Here is an 18,041-nt window from a genome sequence, read left to right on the forward strand (position 1 = left end):
CTCTGCACTATTGGGGGGGGGAGGGGCGGGAAGGGGTTTCGGATGCATGGGGATTGGGCGGACGGGGGAGCAGCTCCCTGTACAGTGACACCCCACCCCCAAAACCCCTCCATATCAGGAGCCCCCTGCACTCGGACCCCCCCCAATGAGCCCCCAAACCACCACCCTGCTGAGCCTCACCCCTGCATCAGAAGCTCCCCATACCCAGACCACCACATGAGCCCCATCTTGACCCCACACCCCACCAAGCCCTAACCACCTTCACCATGCCTCCCCTTGCAGGGTCCCAATTCCCCTCTGCACCCAGAACCCTGCACCAAGCCCCTGTACACCCACGGTCAGTCAGAACAGCAGCAAATACTTCTGCTCCTATCTGTTTAACATACATTCCTCCACTATACTAATGAGATCTCTAAATACCATTGCAAAAAGGTTTCATTTCTCGTCTGTGGTGCTGACTCAATAGTAAAATAAATGCTGCCCCCTTCTGGTGATGATTAAGTATTAGCTTAAAAATGAAGTAAAGATGTGTATTACTTATTTCACTAAATAAAATATCCATTTCCTGTTTGGGATTCCCTCTGTGGATTCCAAGGAGCGGTCCCCTCAGCAGAGATCCAGGTTGTTACTTATTATGGGAGCACCTGCATTTATGCTGCACACCATTTGCGTGTGATAAGGTCAGATCTCAAGGTGTGTCACAGTCAAAAGACCCAGTGAACTTAATAGGAATTATGCACAAAGAAAATCTCAGAATCAAGTCACACAACGTTTTTAAATCCAGCCAATTATTCCCTTACATTCAACATGCCTTAAGACAACTAGTCTGTTCCTTTTTTCTTCCTTTTGCACAGATAACAGAAGCATCGCACCAGAATGCCTTGTACATTAACCAGTCGTGTTGCTTTAATCATCCCTCTACATCCCCCTGGCCTAGAAATTGCTATTTAATTAAAAAAAAAATACAAGTAAGTCAATAAAAGCTTGTTTCTGTGCTCACTATCAATGGCAAAAGTCCCACTGACTTCAGGGAATGCTGGATCAGGCCTATAGGTGTCAGGGAGTTAAATGTTATATTTTGTACAATAAGTTTTACAGGCAAAACATTTAGTAGGATTTTAAGATTTAAGTAAAAGCATTTGGAACAATAAGTACATTATTAGTATATCATTTTTTGTAAGAGTCCAGTTCAACCCAACTCCCATTGACTTCAAATCAGAGTCGGATCAAGCCCTAAATTGCCCCCCTTCCCTTTTGAAATGGAAGAATGGGGGCGGGGGGGGGGGGGGAGGAGAATCATTAATTTAAAATTTAGAGGGGAAAAAAAGTTAATTGGATCCTAAATACTATCCATAAAGCCTCTAAAATGCTATAGACTAGACATTATTAATGAAACTGTGAAGTGTTATTTATTGATGAAGCCCAGTCTGAGAATGATCAAAACATAACATCGGTTTCTGAAATCAGAAGTGGTACTAAGTTTATTCAGCTGGATAGTACTTTATAAGTGCCCCCTAGTGGCTGCCCTAACTTCCAAGAAAGTTACAAATAACTCAAAGCACCTTAAAAATGTATCTACTATAGCTGGTTAGTTATGGAACATGCAGTTTGTGTTTGTAAACTGAAACTCACCTAAATCTGCTATGCAGCACTGCCCATTTTTTTTAACAAGGATATTTTTGCTCTTCAAGTCCCGATGGGAAATGGCAGGCTTCCCCTGGGTCCCAAATATCTCTATGTGCAAGTGTGCAAGACCACTGGCTATGGACAGGACTATTCGTAGGCAGCTGACAGTGTCTAGTGTAGTGAGTTGTAGATAGTCGTACAGAGATCCCATTTCATGATAGTGTGTAATTAACCACAACTGGGTGCTGGAGTTTCTAGAAGTCATATCTGATGCAATAAAACCTGAGACGAGAAAAGCAAAAAAAGACAACAAAATTAGATTACATAGATTTCAAGTTTACATCAAGAGGTAAAATGTCACCAACAACTTATAATTTAAAAAACTGAACTGAAATGTAGTCATACTTGTGAAAGGCCACTGTGGAGATGATAAATACTACGGTGAAGGAGCAATCTTAAAAGATATTTATAAAATGCAACTCAAACTAAGTCACAAAAATGCATCAGACCTTCATTTGAATGACTACAATAAGATAAAATTGCAAGTTAGAAGTCAAAAATCAAACAAGCTTTTTAACAACTAATATCCACAGGTCAAATTTTGTTTTAAACGATTCCCTTTATTTGGATGTTGACTAATTAAGCAAATCAGTTTTTAAAAGGAATTATTAAACTAAGTGTTTTCAGCTTTTATTCCCAATAATTAAAATAAAGTAACTCCGTATTTGCCTTCTACTGTAATCAAAGCCAAGTTATTACACAGTATTTAGATTGCTAAACTAATCAAGTGAATACCCATAGCTCTAGCCACCTTGAACTCAATTAAAATATAATATACAATACATACTCACCCCCACCGGAAATGCAGTCATAAATCGAACAAACCAACTGATACCACATTTCACTTCAAAGCCCCATCAGTCTCTCTAGACCCTAAACCTTCCGCAAATGCCTGCGAGAACAGGCAAACCCTGCAAAGTGCATTTGAGGTCAAATTATTTGAGCTATTTTGGGTCATGGAGTGAGGAATGAAACCAAAATTGAGTGGCTTGCCAGCAACTTCCCCCACTTAAAGGAAGGGAGCTTCAATTTGAGCATGACTGCAACTCTAACAGCGTGGCACTGGAAGAGAAGCAGTCCCTCAAATAGGCAGGTCCCAGGGCATCTAAATCTTTATTAGTCAAAAACAACACACTACTTGAGACCAACAAGCAGCCAGAGCAGATCACAGAAAATGGGTGTTCCAGATGAGCTATTGTGCTCAGTAAGCAAGCAGCCATATTTTGCACCAGTTTAACTGTCAGATTTAAGATGTAGCCTCATGTAGAGTGCTGCAATAGCCTAATTGGAATGACAAAGGCATTGACAGGACTAGGAGTGAAGTCCGTATCCCAGAAGAAAAGACCTCACCTTTCTGGCCAAGAGTCTGGGGGGTGGGGAGGAAGAGCAGAGAGTAACAATAGCTACTTGATAATCCGTGAGCAACTGTTGGTCTAACCAGATCCCCAGATTATGAGCACATAGTAGCCAAGGAATACACCCTCAAATCAAGATATTTCCTTCAAGCTACCATCACCACCGTGGCTTCAGTCTCTTCTGGGCTGAGCAACAAACAGCTTGCTCTGCAGTTGCTGGAAATGCCACTTGGGAATTGCTGAAGCAAAACAAATTAGAAGATGCACCCTAAGGCTGCAGCAAACTGCTCTAGGGACCAAACCCAAGATGCTCCATCCACAGGATTGGTGGACAAAAGGTGGCCAATTGCCAAGAGGAATTTAGCAAGACCTAGTCGAGCATCTTTAATCAGATGATCACTTCCCCCCCACCAAATGCTGGACAACTCAGTTATTATGCAAGGTACCTCAGAGGTACAGCAAGATGGAAAGACAGCTAGTAATTATGGCTGGATTTCTTGATCCTTTCTAGAAAGTCAATTGAGAGCAATTTCTTTTGTAAACTGAGAACCAAGACCCCTAGAGGTGTCCTAGATCAAAATCAAATCCAAGATCCAGAGGTGAAAGAGAGGGATGCACTTGTATTTACAATAGAAGTTTATTCCCAAGTAAATAGAAACAAAAAGTTGTTTCTTTTAAATAAAAGCCCACAGGGATAAACCACAGGGCACACCCAAACGCAAATGCACTTCCAGCCCTCTCCGCCGCCCCCCCCCCCCCACACACACACACACACGTTTCCCTTTAAAATTCTGATTTCTTGTAAATATGACATTTGACATTGTGCCTTAAAAAGAAAAAAAAATCCAAGGAATAACCAAGCAAAATTTCACAGTAATCTAGAATGACTCAGTAAAATCATGTCAGTCTAACAGCGGAACATTGGGAAAGGGTAATATTTCAGCCAACTCAGTATACTCTCAGGAAGAGAAGTTCAAGAATTCACATTTTTGGAGACCACAATATTATTTTTGTAACAGCAGAGGAAACTGTTTCAGGAAACATTTGACAAATATCTTGGAGGCTGATCCATGGAGCCAGGGGGGAATTCTCTAACAGGAAAGAAACGAGAAAGAGCCTTCATAAAATAATTTAAAGCGAGATGGGTAAGGTAAAGTCACTAAGCAGTAAACAGACTGCTGCTTTTCATTTTTCAGAATGATACACTAGTGAAAAGGCAGAGACTGGGAAAGAAAAAAGTACTACCTAAACTTACAAACTGTAACTGTGGTACAATACATTCAAGTGTGACAAAATTAGAGAAGAAAAACCATTTTCTTAGGCTTTTAGCGCCAAAACAGAGAGAGTGTTGCAACAGGTACAGTTGACAGAGAGAAAGTGATACAGGGTCTCAGTATTCAATGTTGTTTATATACAGGAAAAATGGACTACTTCATAAAGGACAACTCTAATTAAAGTCTGACTTTAAAGCAGATTTATTAAGTTGATACACACAAGATCACTACAAAAAAAGTTAAGAGTATGAAAGGAAAATTAACAACCCAGAGTCAGAAGCTGTTTCACAGCAATGAACATAAGGATATGGAACATCTGATTGTGCGCCAAAGCTTGAACCAAAAAGACAGGAGTTTCTCAAATACACATAAGGAGAGAAGATAGTAGCAATAGCAGGAAAAATCAGCAAGGAAATGGAAGTGAAGCTCATTGTCAGGCCATGGCAAGTAGCCTGTTTGCATCCATAATCCTAAAACCAGTGAAGTTTTAGCATATTTTAAGGTGCAAAGGTAGGAACATTTTATTTAAGTGAGCAAGGAGAGGTAGAACCAACCTGTTCACAATCACCTTCATTAGTCTGGTACATTGATCTCACAGTACCAGGTTATAACCAGACCATCTCATGATCTCCTCCTCCTGCATTAGTGCAAGCTCTTGAAATATCTTGTGTTTGTAGGCTTAGTAGATGTTAATTTCAAATGCCATTTTCACCAAGAATATAAGGTATTTTAAAAACACCATGAAAATATTTCCTAATGTTTGGTTCTACATCTTTGTAATAACATCCTTTTTTCCTTATACAGGCAACTCATTTCTGTGTCCTCCATGAAGTCTAAAGGAATACTTATACTCTAATCTAATAAGCACATGTAAGTAATCAACAGTAAGAAAAAACAGAGTTTTTCCCCCCTCTTTCTTCCTACCCCATTACACCTATGTAGATTAAAATGACATTGGGCCTGGATCCAATGCCAGTGACTTGGACAGCTGTCACACAACTCTCAAAATTGTCTGGTTCTCCCCTTTGGTCACACTGCAGTGTGACCTGACAGGCTACTATAATATAATAATATATGGAGATATACCTATCTCATAGAACTGGAAGGGACCCTGAAAGGTCGAGTCCAGCCCCCTGCCTTCACTAGCAGGACCAAGTACTGATTTTGCCCCAGATCCCGAAGTGGCCCCCTCAAGGATTGAACTCACAACCCTGGGTTTAGCAGGCCAATGCTCAAACCACTGAGATATCGCTCCCCCCAGACCCAAGCTGCACACCTCCTTTCTTTTTCCTGCTAGCAATCAACTAATAGCCACGTTGCTTGCTTCTCACTAGCTTGTTTTTGCATTAAGGCAATGACTCTTGCTTTGAGGACCTCTCTGATCAGAGGCTTTAGATTCCAAGGATTGGCCTCTAAATCCCTCCCTTATTCCCATAAGTGTGTCTCCGCTCCCTTTTCCCAAAAGGATGTACCAAAGCCTGGATACTGAGGGGCACTTAGAAAAATTGAAGAGCATGCAACATTACAGTTCAAAGTTAACTCAGTTTCCTAGTGTCCCTGCTTCAGTATAATGGGTGCAATTGTTCTACTTACCTAAAATATTTTCATGCCGCAGTAACACAGTGTTGTACAATTCAGTTTCCCTGAACCAGGATTTTTCATCTCGTGAAGAAAAGATCTTCACTGCAACGTTTTCTCCTTGCCACTGACCCCTCCAGACTTCTCCATATCGGCCTTTTCCTGACAAAAAGCAAATGGGATTTTGATCAACATTCTTCATTAGTGTCAATGGAATAGTAAGTTAGCATAAATAAGTCTCAAGACAATACAGTCTAAATAAAACAATTTTGAAAGGTGATAAGCTGCAGTGCCTGCAGCTCCTTGCCCTCTCTGAAATGCTATTTTAACAAATTAAATGCACAAGCTTACATTAACACAACATAGACTGCAAAGGTAAACACACACACCCCAATCCATAACTAGGATGCACTTCAACAATACAAATAAATAAATGAATCCCTGCTGAGGGCTGGGCCCACTTCTACCATGGAGGATGCGCAGTAACTGGAACAAACATATCTAATATGATGCACAAAACAAAAAGCCAATTGAGAGTCACACATTGTATTGGCTACATCATGGCAATACTACCCTGACCACTTTACTTGCACGTATGCCCTTCCCCATAACCTGCAATCAATCAGTCTGGTCTTTAGATTGTGACCTCTTGGGGGTGAAGACCATGCCTTCTTACGTGTTTGTACAGGAGCTAGATTACTGTGGATGCTACCAGGAACAATTGTGATCACCACCACCAGTAATGAAAGTGTCATTACAGCCTAAGCTAGAACATTGGCTACAGAGCAGCAAAATCATGGCTAGCTCTAGGTCTTGTGGTCAGCAGGTTACACAATCCAGACAATCTGCAAACTCTGAAAATAGAGCATTCAGTGCACACATGCTGGGGAGACTGTGCTCTTTAGATTTTATTTTGCTTACAGCATGAGCCCTGCAAAAACAAACAATATGCCGTGGATAGAAATATAAAGTTTCAACAGGTCAGTTAAATGGACAAAACAGAACTTCAAAAACAAAAAAACCCCAAACTATTCAAAGATATGAAAACCTATCCTATTTTAGGATTCGAGTGTGCTGTAAACACTAGGTGGTTGCACACTTTTTTCCTTCTGGATACCAAGTGCATGCACATACCAGGAGCTCCTACCATTTCGCTATGCCTCCCTCCCCCAAACGCTCCCTGTGTGCCACTCTCTCATCCCCTCTATTTCAGGGACTCCCAGCAACTCCACCCACCCATTTGCTCATGCCTTGGTCTCTGCGTCCCTATCCCATTGTTCCCATTCTCCGCCCTCCAACAGGACATGGGATGTGGCCCCCCATATTCCTCTCCCAATCCCTCTCCTGGGTCCCCACTTCGCCCTCCCATCTCCATCATTTCTACCTCTGTGTCCCAGCCCCCACCAAATCTCCATTCCCCCCAACTCTAGGTCCCTGTTTCCATGGCCACCCACTCAGCTCCTCACCCCTCTGGGTCCCTGCTTCCCCAGTCACCACCACTCTCTGGTGTTGAGTGTAGAAATTTGCTCACATTGTCTGCTCATGACAATGCATTAGCAGTAGAGTGCCACACAGCAGAGCCCAAGTGGTAAAGAGTTCTGATCATTATAGTTTTCACTATTGTATATAGTGACTCATCTGATACAACTTGTGGTCTTTCTAATATGTATAGCTGCCATGGTTCAAGGGTTTTTTTTTTTTTGGGGGGGGGGGGGGTTGGCTGGCACATCGATTCAACAACAGGTGTAATCAAGTGTAAAGAGATATGAAACACTGATGTGGTAGCGCTGTCACACACAAGGGATTTCCTGTCCAAGAGCTTTCACTAGCAGTGCTATGTAGCCTTCCGATCTAAACACTGCCAACTTGAGCTAACTTAAGAGCAGGCTCAGTTCCAAACACACATGGGACGTGACCATCTGCAGACCCGAGACCATGTAAGATCATCAAGTGTATCCTAACACTCCGGGTTAATACAAACTGAAGAAAAACCTCACATGTGGTTTTGACATAAGTGTGAATGTTTGTCACTACTTAATACATTCCATACCAAGAACAGACAGACAGCAGCACTAATACCATTAAGGCTAGTCAACACACTAAGGGGCAGTCAGGGGACAGGGGCGGTTGGATAGGCATGGGAGTCCCGGGGGACCTATCGGGGGCGGAGCAGTTGGGGACAGGGAACAGGGGGGGGTTAGATAGGGGTTGGGATCCCAGGGAGATGGTTTGGGGTGGGGGGGGTCCCGGGATGGGGCAGTCAGGGGACTAGGAGCAGGGGGGGTTGGGTGGGCCAGGAGTTCTGAGGGGGGCAGTCAGGGGGCAGAACGTGGGAGGGGGCGGGGGCCAGGCTGTTTGGAGAGGCACAGCCTTCCCTATCTGGGTGTAGTGTATTAAAATTGCTCCCCGTAGGAATGTGCTACTTAGGGCATACTACTTACAGCTGCCAGTCCTGGTGCTCCATAAGTAGCACATTCCTACAGGGAGCAATTTAAATACACTACACACGGCGGCTCTTGCAGCCACACTGCCCAGCAGGACCTCGCAGCCCCGCCGCCCAGAGCGCTGGCAACACGGCAAGCTGAGGCTGCGGGGGAGGAGCCGGGGGCTAGCCTCCCCAGCCGGGAGCTCAAGGGCCAGGCAGGACGGTCCCGCAAGCTGGATGTGGCAGACGAGCCGTAGTTTGCCCACCTCTGGGCTAGCTACATTTTCATGCAATGTGTTTTTACCCCTTAACTATAATACAGATAACTAAAAACGTTTAAAACTAAAGACCCCCAAAGTTACCAGTATTCCACTTCACATCTAGACGCTTTCAAACCCATATATTCATATTTTTAAAACTGATTGAAACATCATCTTCAAATCAAGTTTATTTGGCTTGTTTTGCTGATCACTTTGAAAGCTATGTTTGACCTCTCTCCTTTCTAGCTTTAGCTGATAGAGCTATGCAGATGTTGGACCGCAGAGCACACACACTATGCAAAAGGTGAAAGCATTTTTCATCAAAAACTTTCCCCCAAAAATTCCATCCACAGGCAGAGGCATGGAGAACTCCACTTAATAGAAGTTATTTGAAAACATTTTGAGTACTGAGAAGAGAAAGACTGTTCAAATGGAAGTTAGAGCTCAACCCTCAGGTAGGGACAATCCCGATATTTGGAGCTTTTTCTTACAATAGGCACCTATTACCGCCCACCCCCGTCCCGATTTTTCACACTTGTTATCTGGTCTCCCTAACCTCAAGTGGTACCAGGACTTGATATTCGATATACAAACAAAGAGTTTTACTAACCTACACACTCTAAGAGCGTAATCTGACGAGCCACTGTTCTTTGTACCAGGAAAGGAAGACCAGAGCCACTTCCAGATGTGCAGGAATGGTCCAATAAGTCCTATTTAAAAAGGGGAGAAAGGGAGAGGAAACATCTGAGAAACGTAGAGTATGTGGACTTTTTATCCAAATACATAACTGTACATGTTCCCACTTGTTCACACAATGTTGATCATTTTAAAGATTATTAGGATAGCTCCCTAAAACCTGATTAGCATCAGGACCACATTGTGCTAGACATGGTGCAGACAGGCAGACACCCTGCCCTGAGGAGTTTACAGTCTTAGACCACAAGCTATAAATGGAGGGTGGGGGAAGAGGGAGATACAAGTTTTACATACACACAGTCATTTTCTATTGCAACCCACTGCCAGAAGTATTCTTCAGACAATGCAAGAGAAGAGGCCTCTCAAGTCTGTTCCTACTTTTTAGTTAGCAATTGTACCTGCCACAATACCATTTTCCTCCAAATATGTTTTGCAATGAAAAAGTGATTGACATTTACTGCTCCTACTACTGCCCTTGGGAGTTTGTTTGCTGAATGCTAGTTACTCTGTAATGAAATTCTACCTAAATTATTTTAACACTCTGCCTTCCCTTTGCCCTCTCAATCCTATATTTGTCACTATCTCAAATGACCTTATATCTGCTTTACTCCCTGTGTTAGAACTTTCTATGTCTCACAGGAGGATTTCCTTCCAAAGCATAGAGGCTTCATTTCTTTGAGCTTTCCAAATTTAAGACCCTTCAACTCCCTATATGATTACGGGAAAGTAAAAATGCAGTGTTTGCTTTTTAAAATCTACATAAGCTTTTACTTTACCTTTTCAAATTGCAGTACTAGCATATTCTTTTCAAAAAAGGTTACCAGAATTGCACATTGCTGTAAATGTGGCCTTGCTAATCACAGGGACAGGAGTTTAACCAAAACTAATAGTTGATACATCACCATATTTAAAAAAAAAATCTTTTGCTTTAAGAATCCCTAAAGGGAATCTTACATTATAAAAAGAGATTTTTAGAACTTGTAAAAATTTTACATTTGCCAGTCAAAACTAAAAAGATTAATTTCAATAGAAAATTAAAAACCTGAAAGAGGAAAATATACACCTGCTGTAGATGTTTCTTTTCTTCCACCCTTCCAAGACCCGGTCCACATTCAGATTTTGTACTGGTTTAACTTTCAGTTCAGAAGTTGATTTTTTGTTGAAATAGTTACACACCAGTACGACCCCTCTTAGTGTAGATGCAGTTATACCGGTACAATCCTGCCCATATGGGAATAAGCTATTCCAGGATAAGCACCTTTCTTCTAGTATAAGAGTGTCCACCCTAGGGCGGCTGCACCACTAACTATGGGGTATAGTTGGAGCTGTACAACTTGTGAGAGTAGATAAGTCAAGCTCTAGCACAAAGGCGCCAGTTCAACAAAACCATTCCTATCCAACAAAGCATTTAAAAACCATGTTGAAGGCCTACTAATTTTAAATTGAATTTAAGCATGTGCTTAACTACTTTGTTCCACAGGGGCCAAAGAAAGCACCAGAGTTGTTCTTGCACATTAAAACCCAAGATCTGTTTGTTATTGAAATCCTGCGAGTATTCCACAGGGTGGCAGCACTTGAACATTCCAAAATGAGACTTTCTGAAGGTCAGTTTTCAAAGTAAACTATGCTTTAAAAAACGGGGATGGGATGCAGGGGAGGGGCTGCACTTTTTGTTGTCAACATAAGCTCACATGCTCAAAACCTATTACTAGCCCATCTGTTTATGTATGTAAAACACACAGAGTAAGTCTTCTAGCAAACAGCATATGATCCACAGGCGCTGATTTTCCAAAGCGCTGGGGGTGTTCAAACCCCAACTCTGCCCCCACTCCACCCCATTCCCCGAAGGCCCCGCCCCCAAGCACTCCACATCAACGCTCCTCCTCCCTTCCCCCCAGAGCCTCCTGCATGTCGCGAAACAGCTGATCACAGCAGGCAGGAGACATGGGGAGGGACGGGGAGGCGCTGATCTGTGGGGCCCCTAGAGGGAGCTGATGGGGGGGCGATCAGTGGATGCTCAGCACCTAAGTTCCCTCTAAGCTGTGCAGCTGCACAGCTGCCTATTAAGCCCCACGCAGGGGCTCAGGGCTGCGGTGGGGAGAGACGCCTCTCCTCAAGCATGGACCTGCCCCAGCCTGGGGAGAGGCGCCCTCTCCCCACCGGCCCCAGCACAGACATACCCCCAACCTGCTGTGGCCGGAGGAGAGGAGCTCCTGCCGCAGCCCAGCTGCGCTGGAGCTGCTGCCGCCAGGGAGAGGTGACTCTCCCATGGCCCTGAGCTGCTGTAGCGAGAGAGGACTGGGAGGAGTCCTCTCCCCACCGCAGCCCGGGGGCAGCCTGCACCCCAAACCCCTCATCCCTAGCCCCACCCCAGAGCCCACACCCCCAGCCAGAGCCCTCAGCACCACCACCATCCCAACTCTAGCCCAGAGCCCCCTCCCGCAGTCCGAACCTCTCGGCCCTACCCCCACTACGTGCATTTTGTTATGTGCACCAATATGTCACACATCACCTTCATATTGATGCACTTAACAAAATTCATTCCACACTGGATGTAAAAATGTAAAGGGAACACTGCTCAGCACCCACCATTTTTTCCATGTGGGTGCTCCAGGCCCAGAGCACCCACGGAGTCTGTCAGGCTATTAAAAGACAATAATAATTAGGGTTAAAAGGATTAGATGAGCAGTTCTCAAACTGTGGGTCAGGACCCCAAAGTAGGATGCAAACCTATTTTAATGGGGTGGCCAGGGCTGGTGTTCTACTTGCTGGAGACCGGGGCCCTTGGGCTTTGGTTCCCCCCCCCTTCCCCCGCCTCACTCCCCTTGCCTGGGGCAGTGGGGCTCGGGCGGACTCAATCTTTGGTCTACCCTCCTGGGGTTGTGTAGTAATTTGTCGTCAGAAGGAGGTCATGGTGCAATGACGTTTGAGAACCGCTGGATTAGATTATTTGGTGTCGGTAAACATGTACTTTAAAAAAAGGAAAAAACAACCGCCACCACCAAAAAAATAAATAAATAAATAAATAAACCCAATAATAGTAGAAATTTACAAATAGGCAAATAAAGAAAAAAGCTGCTTGAGCATTGGAGTCAAAATCCAGAGATTTAGACGTTTGAATTGGGCTCTGTAAATGGACTAGCAAGTGAATAGTAAAGCTAGGTACGATTTTTGATTCAAGGAGTATTTACTTTGTATATTTTGACATGTGATATTGACAATTTGTGCTTTAGCATTTTATTAAGCTTTAACTTTCTGAATCTCAACACCTACTATCAAATAATTGTCTGACCCCCCCCCCATAACTGCCTACAACTATGACAATTTTAATGCTTTAAAATGAATACCAATATTATCAGTTTAAATTAAAAATTGAATTCTGCCAAACCTAATACATACACACAAGGGGGCTGAATAAAAAGTTGCACAGGGCAACCTTCACTCTGGCATTTCCTAACTTGAAGTGCTTGACTTCTCAACCTTAACATTCTTTTAAATATAGGAAATTACATCCATTAAAAAAAATCTAAATGTAAAAAAATTAAATTTGATCACGTGGAGGCATACTGACCCCCATATGGGACAAGTGCAAGGTTGGGCTCGGTTGATCCACAGTTCTACCACTTGAACTAACTGATAACTGGTAGCAGTAGGAGACTTCTCTTTTATGTGGGCCTGCCATTACAGGGAGATGGAAATACTCTGCCAGTGGATTTCACACCTATTTGTGGGACAACAAATGAATATGGAGACTCAGGAACAACAGGTTTCACTCCAGGTTCTGTTGGGGAGGGTTCTCTAGTTTATAGAGCTTTCTGTCCCTTATCCCCTCCCCCTCCAACACCTCTCTGCCCATATTCCTCCCTCTTCTCCACACCCTGGTTCCTATCTCCCACCTCACTGCCTTCTACCCCATTTGCTCCTATCTCTGTCTAGCTCCTGACCCTGTCTCTAAACCTTGCATCTCTTCCCCCTCTCTGCTTCCTTAGCTGCTTCCTTCTCCATGCTGCCTATGCAGTGAGGGATGTGGGCTGCGGGCTGCTGAGAGCATGGGAGAGTGTGTCTGCTCTCAGTTCCTGATTACAGCAGCACATCGGTCCCCCACAGCCAGAATGGAGAACACACAGTCACACTGTGGGGATGACATGTTCAGTCTGATTGGCACAAGGGATTGCACATGATCAGCGCAGATGAAGTCTCCAGGGAGTTTAGCTGCTCAGGTCTAAACAAATCTCTGCATGCCCAACCAGATTTTTTAGCCTCTTAAAATTTGGCCAAATTTCCATGAAGCTAGCAAAAGACATGTTCCTGATATCAGGGTCATTCATCTCTTTGCTCCAAAGCTAGACCTTTTTAAAACCAAAACTGTTTTGTTGAAAAGCATGGGCAAAACTCTTCTCATTTGCAAAAATGGCTGAACCCTTTTATCTGTAACTTCAACCCAAAAATTCAGCCTAAAGCAGAAAGACACCACAGAAATTTTCAGCCCAAACCATTTAATTTTGACAACTGAAGATGGGTGTCGGATAATGGAAAGCTGTTGGCAACCTTAACTATAGGGAATGCTACCTGAACTAATTTTTTGAGAGGGGGAAGAGAAGGAAACAATACTGTCAACCATTTAAGTGACAAATCTTTATCTTAATGTTAAATTTTTCAGTACTAAAAAAAGTGGGAGGTGACTAAAAAAGTTTAACTGTAAACTTAAATAATGAATAAGGAAGATTCCAATACATTGTTAAAATCCTATTACTCTGTTAAAATACTACCATCTATTTTTGTATATTACAAATCCAGTTAAAAAAACCCATCAAGTGGAAAGGTCAACACTATCGAACTTCTATTTTTCTTGGAGAAGAAAGCAGAGGAGGAAGATTTATAATCCTTGTTCTAATATTTCATAAAAAAACAAATTGTGCTTTCAGGTTTCGACCAGAAATCGCTGAAGCCTCATTTCACCCAACAAGATTTTAAGAAGTACGCTCAGAAACAAGATAATTTGAGAATGACAAGATTGTCCGTAAAACAAACAGGGCCCTTTATCCAAAAAGTGAACTAACTTCCCCCTTCTTTCTCCCCCTCCCCAGCTCATTCTGGACTGAAGCAAAATACTATCTGCAGCAACGACTGCAAAAACAAGATTTTAAGGAGCTACAGCTTTCTTCATTCAGGAAGCTTAGTGCAATAAATATTTGCTACACTGTGGGAACGAATCCTAAATGTAAACAAATCTGATGTATTACAAAACCCAAGCTTTTTCTCCTCTTTGAGCGCTTAAATCAGGAACATGAAAAATGAAAGAATTATAGTTGAGATGAACACTCATATGTGACAAGGAACTATCAATTTTGTACATAATCAAAACTCAGTGGAGTCACATTAGATGCACTGCATACATAAAGTTTCATTCTCAGAGCACCATGTAATGCTTAAATTGGAAGTAGCTTTTAAAGTTAGTAACGTCACCTCATTCCTTTTAAAAAGGAAGCTTTGATGTATTCTTGTTTGCTGGCTGATTTGACCTGCCCTTACTTGAACATTTTCAAGGGGGCATTTGATGACTCTGGTGGCGGGGATATAGACCAGATGCTGAGATATAGACCAGATTCTCTTCTGCACTAGGATGCCCTCCAGATTTTTGCTACCTACTCCTAACTTGGTTTCTGTGCTGCAGGGTAGAGACAAGGCAGGGATGCCTGACAATAAAAAGAGGCAGGACTGGCTCTTCGGGTTCTAACCGGCTCCTCCTCCTAATCAAGGTATCCTCTTGACAATGGTGCCACTTGGTGGTCACCTCATAAACCTAGGAAAATGATAAAACAACTTTTCCGAGGGTCAGGTTTCTGAATCCATCAACTCAGCACCAGTTCACAAAAACAGATTTTTAGAAGCATCTCACTTTATAATCTCTGATTTGTTTAAGTGCAGGCATCACTTCACAGCTCCCTGAGTAGGGATTTCCACACTTGACTGTTCCCCAGCATCTTTACTTTAACAAGTCCTCACAACTAGGCCTGCATGGCATTCACCAACTTTCAGGTAAAGAGAAGTGGGCAGAAATTCTTGAAGCAGTCAGCAATGCTCCATTACTTGGTGATGGGGGCCTTAAAAAAAAAAAAAAAAAAAAAAAAGCATACAACCACCAACCTATTTCTCCCCACCTGCAAAAGCCAAGTGCCCATCTTCTGCCAATCCAGGGGAGAAAAAGCCAAACAGAGTAGGTGTCCCAAAACACAAAGGAAATACTAGGTCGAAGTACATATTAATCTTAATACCCTGGTCGACGTTTCTGCTCTCAAGTCACTCTTTAAACCTTTCTATTGCTCTTGAAGGTTTTAAAGTTGTAATGGCAACACTGAGGAAAAAGTTAGTTTGCTTGCTTCCTTGTGACACACGTAAAAGGGCGAAGATTTAAAAAAAAAAAAAAAAAAAAAAAACTCAGAAAAAGTGATGATTTTTCTTCTTGGTATTTATTTTCAGAAGTTTCAGGTATATCAAATTTTGTCTTCCCAGTTGCGGGTACTCTCTCAGGCTTCATGGTGTTGGTGTCGTTTAAATATTCAAACGGAAAGAACTTTCCAAGTAAGGCATTTTTTGTTTAAGAGGAGACTGAGTACACGTTGACAAAAATAAATACAAAAAGTAAAGTAGGATTACCATTAACCTGCTTACCAAAAAGTCCCCCCTCCCTCCCATTTACTCAGATTTCAGCCTCTCCTCGAGTCAAAAAAAACAAACAAACAAACAAACAAAAAAAACCAAACAAAATCACACTCATTCTCCAGTTATCCAGAAATTCTTCAGCAAACATAGGGAAGGCAAGATGTGAAATTCCTAAACAAATATTATTGTAGAGCCATTAAAAACATCCCCACCCAACTACCTTTCAAGACAGTTATACATCATGGACACAAAGGCATATTTGCCCTTTTCATGGTGAAGCTTAAAGGTACAACACTCTTGTAAGGTAACCTGAGCTACTCTCCTGTCACAGCACATCTACACTACAAAGGTTGGTATTGCTACACCAGCGAACCCTCCTGGCGTAGATGCAAATTATACCAGCAAAAAAAGTGCTTGTACAGTTCACTGAGCAAAATATGCTATACCAGCCAAAGCTCTTTTATACCAGTATAAAAGTATACATACACACAAGGACTTTTGCAGATATAGAAACGTTGCCCCGTCTAGCCCCCCCAAAATAACCCGACATTACTATACCAAAATGAGCTTCTAGTGTAGACCTGATCAGAGAGAGAAATTGAGACAGAGGTTAAGCAATTCCTACCATATACAAAAGATTACTTACTGCCAATGTACTGTCGCCAACGTTTGATGTAATGAGTCCCTCAATTGTGCCGTACTCTGCATCCCTAGCATTGAGCCTTTCCATGTGGTTTTGCTGTATTTTTCGAATAATCAGCACAGCTAACGCTGAAAATATTATCAGCACTATCACCGGAGCCAGTATAACAATGACTAGCATTTCCATGCTGTAACCCACAGCTTCTCCCTGGAGGGTTTGCCCTTGGTAAGAAAACAGGAAAGAGAAAGGAGGTTAAGAACTCCCACAGACAGTAGTTTAAAGACAAAAAAATTATGCTGACATTTTCATTTGTAGTCAACTGAACTAAATACCGATCACAGGACAGTCAAAGCTACTTCATATAAGTTTACATTCAGAGCCCACCGCCACCAGTACCACCACCAAATCTTTTATGGCAATCCCATGCGTGGTAAAATCCGTTCAAGTTTTTGAAATTCAGAATCACAGCTGGCTTCAGAGAGCTTTATCCAAGTCAGTAACCCAGAGTCAAAAAACTTACTGTTTTGTGCACTTTAGTCCCCAATATTCAGCAGCAATCAGTGACACTCTGATCATGCAGCTTGCAGACCCCAACCACACCCATTCTCAGTCCCCTCTGGTTCAAGTGGCAAAAGCCTTATGCCCAAAACTTAGTTTGCACTAGGAGAAAAGAACATTAACAGGCAAACGCCCGACTAGAGACGGATTATAAAATAGCTATTTTAAAAATTAACCTTTCACCTTTAGTAGGCAATTGTGCTGTGATATTCATGTTGCACAAATATCCCTGACAGCACTCGACAGCTTGGTCAGGAGACGGGGGTGTTTTGCATGTCATTTTCCCCTGTTCATAGACTTGGAAGCAGCCTTTCTGGTAAACTTTAGTGCCATCATTTATGCTCAGGGAGGCAAAGCACTGCTGGCCCCGGCAGCGATCTCCATTCCCACAGGACATGCCTTCACACACACACTCGTAGTGGACCATATTTAGATTCAGCTCATCTGCAGAGGGGGAGAATTGAGGGGACATCAGCATATGCTCTTATTTCATTTCAGTTACATGCAGAAGATATAGCTATTGTTTAATTCAGTAGACGCTAACTCACTGACTTTCTGTTTAAGAAGGAAGTCGTTTGAATAGAAATTGGTGCTAGTCACACTAAGTGGGACCTAAAGATGTTAACAGACCCAATTTATTAAGATGCTCATTTACTGACAACTAGTTTGTAGCTGCTCAAGTGTCTGGTGAGGATTCTACTCAGCCAGAACCAAAAACATTTACATGTCACACTTGCCGGCGTCTTAGTTGTGATCTGCCTAACTGCAGAGATTAGAAACTGTATACCTATGCTCCTGGGGAGAATACCCATCACCAGCAGGTACTTGAATCAGCAGTGATTTAAATCGGGCACCTGATCAGTAGTGTTTCAGTCCTCATGAGCATTTCTTTAATTGCAGTCT

The 18,041-nt window shown here is 42.7% G+C and overlaps 1 protein-coding gene across 2 annotated transcripts in view; it reads right to left on the bottom strand.

Annotated features, from left to right (window-relative positions):
* Window positions 1–18,041, bottom strand: part of ACVR1 (activin A receptor type 1) — a 98,052-nt gene that overhangs the window by 15,844 nt on the left and 64,167 nt on the right. For both annotated transcript variants that reach the window (XM_034785541.1, XM_034785542.1), the window contains exons 3-7: window positions 17,322–17,582; window positions 16,584–16,801; window positions 9,189–9,288; window positions 5,909–6,055; window positions 1,633–1,908 (exon numbers count right to left, since the gene is read on the bottom strand). In XM_034785541.1, coding sequence (XP_034641432.1) covers window positions 1,633–1,908; window positions 5,909–6,055; window positions 9,189–9,288; window positions 16,584–16,801; window positions 17,322–17,582 — 1,002 coding nt within the window. The remainder of the gene's footprint in view (window positions 1–1,632; window positions 1,909–5,908; window positions 6,056–9,188; window positions 9,289–16,583; window positions 16,802–17,321; window positions 17,583–18,041) is intronic.

This window comes from Trachemys scripta, chromosome 11 (assembly GCF_013100865.1).
Source record: "Trachemys scripta elegans isolate TJP31775 chromosome 11, CAS_Tse_1.0, whole genome shotgun sequence".
NCBI classification, from domain to species: domain Eukaryota; kingdom Metazoa; phylum Chordata; order Testudines; family Emydidae; genus Trachemys; species Trachemys scripta.